The sequence below is a fragment of the Sinocyclocheilus rhinocerous genome, unplaced genomic scaffold (assembly GCF_001515625.1).
Source record: "Sinocyclocheilus rhinocerous isolate Xijiao unplaced genomic scaffold, SAMN03320098_v1.1 scaffold835, whole genome shotgun sequence".
Taxonomy (NCBI): Eukaryota; Metazoa; Chordata; class Actinopteri; order Cypriniformes; family Cyprinidae; genus Sinocyclocheilus; species Sinocyclocheilus rhinocerous.
In genome coordinates this window covers 1,010,024-1,018,107 of record NW_015647431.1, presented here as the reverse complement: position 1 = coordinate 1,018,107, position 8,084 = coordinate 1,010,024, and the positions used below count along the sequence as shown (strand labels likewise).

At 40.4% G+C, this 8,084-nt stretch overlaps 1 protein-coding gene across 1 annotated transcript in view; it reads left to right on the top strand.

The window, feature by feature from the left end:
* The window catches only part of LOC107709050 (RNA-binding protein 26-like), a 13,173-nt gene extending 5,985 nt beyond the window's left edge, over positions 1 to 7,188 (top strand). The window contains exons 9-24 of the mRNA XM_016513442.1: positions 7 to 282; positions 355 to 594; positions 689 to 829; positions 1,854 to 1,988; positions 2,126 to 2,237; positions 2,507 to 2,666; positions 2,752 to 2,939; positions 3,421 to 3,481; positions 3,568 to 3,654; positions 3,738 to 3,851; positions 4,067 to 4,234; positions 4,316 to 4,420; positions 4,637 to 4,840; positions 4,927 to 5,013; positions 5,097 to 5,210; positions 6,422 to 7,188. Of these exons, the coding sequence (XP_016368928.1) occupies positions 7 to 282; positions 355 to 594; positions 689 to 829; positions 1,854 to 1,988; positions 2,126 to 2,237; positions 2,507 to 2,666; positions 2,752 to 2,939; positions 3,421 to 3,481; positions 3,568 to 3,654; positions 3,738 to 3,851; positions 4,067 to 4,234; positions 4,316 to 4,420; positions 4,637 to 4,840; positions 4,927 to 5,013; positions 5,097 to 5,210; positions 6,422 to 6,511 (2,282 nt within the window). The 3' untranslated portion in view covers positions 6,512 to 7,188. The remainder of the gene's footprint in view (positions 1 to 6; positions 283 to 354; positions 595 to 688; positions 830 to 1,853; positions 1,989 to 2,125; positions 2,238 to 2,506; positions 2,667 to 2,751; positions 2,940 to 3,420; positions 3,482 to 3,567; positions 3,655 to 3,737; positions 3,852 to 4,066; positions 4,235 to 4,315; positions 4,421 to 4,636; positions 4,841 to 4,926; positions 5,014 to 5,096; positions 5,211 to 6,421) is intronic.
* Positions 7,189 to 8,084: the final 896 nt, after the last annotated feature.

Below are 8,084 nucleotides of genomic sequence, written 5' to 3'. Positions count from 1 at the left end.
CTTTTCTTGCCCTTCTAGAGCGAGATTCTGGAAAGCCAAAATACGAGCACAGTCGTCCAGAGCGTCAGGAGGTCGCGACCTCCGATGGCTACACCGCTACGCCTCTCACACCCGGGAACACCTCTGCTCATTTCCCTGTGCCCACCCTCAGTAGCACCATCACTGTCATCGCCCCCACCCACCACGGGAACAACACCACTGAGAGCTGGTCAGAATTCCCACAGGACCACACGCCCTTCGGCAGAGGCGGCCCACCAAGAAAACGCTGTCGTGACTATGATGGTACAGAATTTTTTTACTCTCTAATCAGTGAACCATGTTCATTATAGACTAACCATCTTTCTGTCTTAACAGAGAAAGGCTTCTGTATGCGAGGAGACATGTGCCCATTCGATCACGGAAGTGATCCAGTGGTGGTGGAGGACGTTAATCTTCCCAGCATACTTCCTTTCCAGCCACCGCCTCTTCCTGGAGTGGACGGCCCACCTCCTCCGGGTCTGCCGCCCCCTCACTCACTCCTGACTCCACCAGTGAACCTCAGACCACCTGTGCCCCCACCGGGCACCATGCCACCAAGCCTACCACCTGTAGCGGGTATGAAAAAGCATTTTTCCCAGGTCTAGACTTTTCATTTTAATGTTTAATGTTGAGTGTTTTTTTATAAATGTGCTGTTCTTCTGTCTTTCAGGTCCTCCGCCTCCTCTTCCTGCTCTGCAGCCCTCTGGTATGGACGCTCCACCAAACTCCATCACCAGCTCTGTGCCCACTATAGTGACGTCAGGTGTCCGGCCTCCGATCAGCCAGCCTCCACCACCCCTGTTCACTTCAGGTGAGTGCTTATGAATGAGTCATGTCTAATACAGTAATACAATGATGACTCAACTCAACTCGACTGTCATATCTTGAACCTGGACATTTATGTAATTGGATGGATTTATGTAAATGATGACTAGTTTTGGTGGAAGAAATTTTGATTAGCAATTTACAATTGAATGGTGAAAAAGAAAGCATTAAAGAAGTGTGGAATATGTCGGAACAATGTACAATCATTCAGCAATAATCAATTCTGGGGATTAGGACTTGTATCACCCACAAGGGGTTTATTTTGCAATAATGACTGGATGACTGTGTTATCTCACTTATTACATAACTGCAACATTCAAATGTTTGGGGTCGAAAATTTTTTAAAAAAATAATTTTTAAAAGAAGTCTCTTATACTCACCTAGGCTGCATTTATTTGATCAAAAGTACAGTAAAAAATAATATTGTGAAATATTATTACAATTTAAAATAACTGTTTTCTATTTGAATAAAATTTTTAAATATAATTTATTCCTGTGATGACAAAGGAAAATTTTCAGCATCTTCAGTGTCACATGATCCTTCAGAAATCATTCTAATATGCTGATTTGCTGCTCAAGAAACATTTCTGATTATTATCAATGTTGAAAACGGTTGTTCTGCTTCATATTTTTGTTAAAACCATGTTCATTATTTTAAAGAATCTTTGATGAACAGAAAGTTCAAAAGAACAGCATTTATTTGAAATAGAAATCTTTTGTAACACAATGTGCCCTTGCTGAATAAGAGTATTCTTTTTTTTTTATTAATACGGACACCAAATTTTTAAACGGTAGTGTAAGATTATTCAAAATGTTGATCTTGTGTGATTGTTACTTTTGATCAATTTAATGTGTCCTTGCTGAATAAAAGTATACATTTCTTTCTTTAAAACAAAAAATCATTCTGACCCCAAATTTTTGAATGGTAGTGTACATACCAAATAAAAATGCTACTAATTATTACTTTATAATTATGGAATTACAACTGTTATTGTTTTTGTAATGTATAGATTCATTTGAGCCAGAGGTGTATAATCCTGAAGCCCCCAGCATGACCTCACGACCCATGTACAGACACAGAGTCAACGCTCAGCGGCCCAATCTGATTGGTCTGACCATGGGAGAGGTGGATCTGCCTCCTCGAGGTAACCGTGAGCTCTGGCCTCCCTGCTAAACCAGCTCTTCAGGAATTTGCTTATTTTTCTTCCTGTGGAATTTAAATAAAGCCTAACAGATTTTCTCATCCTTTACTCGCCTCTTTTTGTGTGTGTAAATCTTTCAGAGAAAATGTCTAACAGCAACAGCGCTCGGATAGTTTTAGAGTCAGACTTCAGGAAGAGAGGAGCGGGACTGCATGATGGAGCGATTCCTGCAAAGAAACCCTGGTTTGACAAGTAAGGCAGAGTCATTCAAATATTTGATAAAAACTAACTTATATATATATCTCCTCCGATATTAAGCCATGAAGTAAGAAAAGGGGCAAGTCAAAATTATTTTCTTAGGTAAAATAGATGCATAAAAGATACATATAGTTGAATATGAATGTTGAATCTCTTCAGATGCTTGAGTGCACACAACTAAAGTATCCATTTATTTGATCTTTTCAGTCCGTTTCATTACTAACATTTGACCTCAATGTGCATGTTTTTTTTTCGCTCCACAGACCAAACTTCAACAAACCCAACGACCACGGCTTTCACAGGAAAGTGCCCTACTCTTCAGCAAACACCAAACTGGCCATCCGTCAGATTCCTCCTGAACTCAACAACATCAGCAAACTAAACGAGCACTTCAGCAAGTTTGGCACCATCGTCAACCTCCAGGTACTGGATGGTTAAAAGTCAACACTTGTGATGTGTTGATGTTCATGATCATAAAGATCTTATAAGCACATTTCCTGTGTCTCAGGTGGCATATAATAATTACCCAGATGGGGCGCTGATCCAGTTTGCCTCTCCTGAAGAAGCCAAACGGGCCATGCAGAGCACAGAGGCAGTGCTCAACAACCGCTTCATCAGAGTACACTGGCACAGAGAGGACGCAGTGGAGCACACATACACCACGCCACATCTGGTATCAAATCCTCCAGTAAACATGCTATGATTTAAAACAAACAGCCGGAATTGAACTATTAGAACTGTTAGTGGTCGAGCAGTATTTTATAGGGCCGGGTAAAAAATATAGATATCTCAATATTAATCGATTCTCATTTTTACGGAACGATATCGATTCTTAAATCCCAAGAATCGATTAGTCTAGCCTGTTTTCAGTTAATGGACGGAATGTTGAAGGGTACGGCTTTCACGTGGGGCAGCATTAACTACACAGAGCCGTTGTTCACTGACAAGTTGCGCAAAACCAAGATCATATTTTGCGCATGTTTTGCGCAGCTTGTCAGTTGTCAGCTGACGAGATGCGCATTAAATATCGTGCAATATTTATCGTGCAGCCCTAGTACGGAAAGTCCCATCCAATATATTGCAATAAGCACTTTGGTACTTTTAATATGAAACAAAGTCTCAGATTTCAAATTCTGTCCGTTGTTCAAACAATAAATGTGGTGGATCATCGACCCAGAGCTTTACAGATCAGCGGTTTCACTGAGGCAGATCGAGTTGACCTGCTGCCACACTTCGCAGTGAGTGACTTTAAAGGGCACATTGCATCACACTGTTTATGAAGTATGTCTTTTGAGTCATAACCGCTTTTCTCACTAACCTCCAGCAATACGGGGAGATTGAAGATTGCCAGATGGAGGATTCTAGTCCTAGTGCCATCATTACATACAAAACCCGTGCAGAGGCTGAACAGGTCTTAACATATTCCCATAAACATCAGTAGACACATACATGCACGCCTTCATGCAGAGTCTAAACTTCAGCTCTGTTTCTCAGGCGGCCATCCACGGCGTTCGGTTAAATAACCAGGAGCTGCGTTTGGCCTGGCACAAGCCCACGGCTTCCCTCAACACAACAGACCTGGATGAGGTTGAACCTGAGGATGAGGAGGTACGCCCTTCATCAGTAGGCGCGTTTCCATTACAGATTTGCACAAAACTTTGGCGATATTTTATAATTGTCGATAAAAATGTATTGCGAAATGATGGTGTTTCCATTAACCGATGTAATGCGACTAAAACGTAATTTTTTCCTCTCGCGATAAGTCATGGCAACGGATTTTGACGGATTTTGGCTACACGACTGAGACTTATGCATGTCTTCAGCTGCTGATATCTAAGCTGGAGAAGAACAAGTCCATGAAGACGGAGGATAAGGCTCAGATCATGCTGACCCTCACCACCCTCACCAACAGCATCACCAGACTACAGGAGCAGATGAAAGGACTGTCCAGTGCTAATGCCCTCAGGACCACACTCAAGAGCAAAGCTCAGGTACACACACGGTCCCAAAGCACCATAATCAACAAATGGATTTTTCTGCATATGTATATCCTGATGCATCTCTGTTTTTAGGCTCAAAAGGAGCTCCTGGACACAGAGTTGGACCTTTATAAGAAAATGCAAGCAGGAGAGGACACTGCTGAACTCAAGATCAAATACACTCAGCTGCAGTTAGAGGTATTTCACAAAGAGACAAAAAGCTCTGTTTTTGAGCTCGTTTGTGGTTGTAATTGATTTCTTATAGCTAGAAATTGACATGTTTATATTTTTCCAAATGTAGACAATAGTGTGTGTAGACAATAGTATGTAGTGCCACTCAGTCTTTCCACTGAGTGGCACTACAGTGCTACTTAAGCTTCATAAGCGTATATTAGATCTTTTCTTTTCATTCAGGCTGCCAAAAGGGGGCTTCTGACCCCAGGACGTGGGAGGGGGGCCCACGGCAGGGGTCGGGGGGCCCTGAGGAGCCGAGGCCGAGGGATTCGAGGACGCGGGAGAGGAGTCCCAACTCACGCTGTGGTGGATCATCGACCCAGAGCTTTACAGATCAGCGGTTTCACTGAGGCAGATCGAGTCGATCTGCTGCCACACTTCGCAGTGAGTGACTTTAAAGGGCACATTGCATCACACTGTTTATGAAGTATGTCTTTTGAGTCATAACCGCTTTTCTCACTAACCTCCAGCAATACGGGGAGATTGAAGATTGCCAGATGGAGGATTCTAGTCCTAGTGCCATCATTACATACAAAACCCGTGCAGAGGCTGAACAGGTCTTAACATATTCCCATAAACATCTGTAGACACATACATGCACGCCTTCATGCAGAGTCTAAACTTCAGCTCTGTTTCTCAGGCGGCCATCCACGGCGTTCGGTTAAATAACCAGGAGCTGCGTTTGGCCTGGCACAAGCCCACGGCTTCCCTCAACACAACAGACCTGGATGAGGTTGAACCTGAGGATGAGGAGGTACGCCCTTCATCAGTAGGCGCGTTTCCATTACAGATTTGCACAAAACTTTGGCGATATTTTATAAATGTCGATAAAAATGTATTGCGAAATGATGGTGTTTCCATTAACCGATGTAATGCGACTAAAACTTAATTTTTTCCTCTCGCGATAAGTCATGGCAGCGGATTTTGGCTACACAAAATTTAACATTTTTATTCATCAAGGATGCATTAACTTGATCAAAAGGGACAGTAAAGACATTTGTTTCAAAAGATTTGTAGTTCAAAAAAATGCTGTTTTGAACTTTCTATTCATCAAATAATCTTGAAACAAATGATACGAGTTTTTTTTTTAAAGATTAGCATATTTTCAATGATAATGATAATGAGATATATTTTTTGAGCAGCAAATCAGCATATTATAATGATTTCTGAAGGATCATGTGACAGAAGATTGGAGTAATGATGCTGAAAATTCAGCTTTGATCACAGGAATAAATTACACTTTTATATATATAAGTGGAATAAAGTTATTTTAAATTGTAATAATATTTCATAATATTTTTGCTGTATTTTTAAATGCAGCTTTGGTGAACATAAGAGACAAAAACAGGAAAAAAAACTAAACTTTTGAACAGTGGTGTATATATTATATAATATATATATATATATACACTATTTATATATATATATATATATATATATAAACAGTCCTGCAGTAATACATATTTTGGTTGTCCAGAGGCTGAAATATTTAACAAATTAACATCTTATTTTCTTTTTATTTGAAACTTAATTTACACAACCCAAAAATATGATGACAAATGAAGTCATCAGTGTATGTACACAGCTTAATGCACCACTTAAGTTAAAATAACTTAAAATGAATCTCAGTCATTTTGCATTATCACAGGTCTTACTCTAAATTCTATTTGAATGAGCCACAAACTTACATAATAACCAACTGATGCACACCTGTGACAGCACAACAGTAGAATTAATTTTCCTATTGTGGAATGTTGTGATGTTGCCTAGCAACTTTGCATTGTACCTTAGAACATACCTTAATAAATGTAGGACACGTCCCACTCTGTATTACTCTGTTTCTTCCTGGTTCTTGTGTGTAAGTAACATAAACCAGTCATGCTCACATGTAGCTGAGTGAATGTACCTTGGTATAATTGTGCATTCATTTCGTTCTAAGTGTGTCTGTTTTCTGATTGGCTGCAGTTTCCAGATGATTCGCTCTTGGATGATTCCCTGCTGCAGGATGATGACGAAGAGGAAGAAGATAATGAGTCGCGCTCATGGCGCAGATGAAGATGAAGTCGTGTGTCCAGTCCTGCTGCACTGCACCACTCGAGCGCATCGGATCTTGAGTTCTGTGTTTTTGAAATGGTTGTTTTTAATAATATTGATTTACATTTCATTGGCTTTTTTATTTTACTTATCAAACCTGAGCAGCAAATAGAAAACGTTACTCAAAAGGCTGTGAATTTCAATTATTGAGATGTAGAATAACATGAATGATTTGGTTTCTCGCCGTCATCGTTTTGTTTTGTATCGTGTCAAAACATTGACTAACTTGGCGGCTGCATTGTTTTTTTGTTTTTATGGTCAGTATGTTGACCCAAATTTCTTTTCAACAGTTCTGAAAATGTTACATTTTGAGACAAATATTGGAAATATTGCAAATGTTTCAATTTCAAAGACAACAGTAGAGCATTGTTATAAATAAGTTGTATGCTTTCCTTAGTATAATCAGCCTGATGAGGATGTAGCTCTTTGTGTACATATTTTATGTATCAATTTTAATGGTTTGTATGAATTCTTTGCTTCTGGATTCATCTCCTGGGTTTAATTTTGAAATGTAAAAAAATAAAGAATTGAAATGGTCTAGAAAAAATATCAGCTGCAAAAAAAAAGAAAAAAAATATTGAGAGCTCTGCTGCAAAAGCAGCATTGAGAAAAAAAGAGAAAAAAAAATCTGAACAGCTGAATAAAGACCATTTCAACCCCCCACCCCCCCAATCCTCACAAAAAGAGCAAATTTCCTAAATTCATCATGCACCACAGTACCGGTAAGTAAGTATGGAGCACAAACAGCATAAAATGAGGTAAGCAAAGTGTTATTTTATGTTATTTGACTTTTCAGGTGACTAACTGTAACTGTTGTTCATTTCTGTCCATTAGGTCATGTGTTGATGATGCAATAGCAATAAAATGATTACGGATGAAACTTGAACTACATCGGATCACCAAATGTTACAAATCGGTATGGTCTTCGTTCACATTCTTGATGGCCTTTTTTTTTTTTTAGTTGTTTGGACATTTTCATTGTCAACTTATGATGAAACTGCCCACCTCTTTTCCCGCAGGACACTAAAATCTGTTTTTACAATATTTGTTGACCCTTGACGCCATCGCACCATCCTGACGACTTGCATCCAGCCCCCCTACAACCTCTGAGCATCACATTTGCATAGTGGAGAACGAATTACCCAATCAGAGCTGTAGCATTCGGTGATGTGCCTCTCACCTTGGTGCCTGTCGTGGAAGATCAGCTAATTGTGAAGAATTCGATTTGCTCTTGGAGTGTGCCATGAAGCTCGACTTTACCCCCACCAACTAAACCTCGCCCGGCCCAGCAAGGGGGCCCTTAAGTGGACGCTCGCTCCCTCCTACACGGCCTCATGCTGCACTCCTCTCCGCCGGTCGCTGGGACCTGAGCTCTCACCATCGGACAGGCCTAAAGTGAGTGTGTGTGTCCCATTCCTCCCCTAGTTAAAATTTGACCTTTGACCTCTCCCCCGGTGTAATATAACATTTTAATAAGCTTTGTTGGGTCAATTCGTGTGTCGTTACTATGGAGATTGTGACGGTGTGTGAGGGA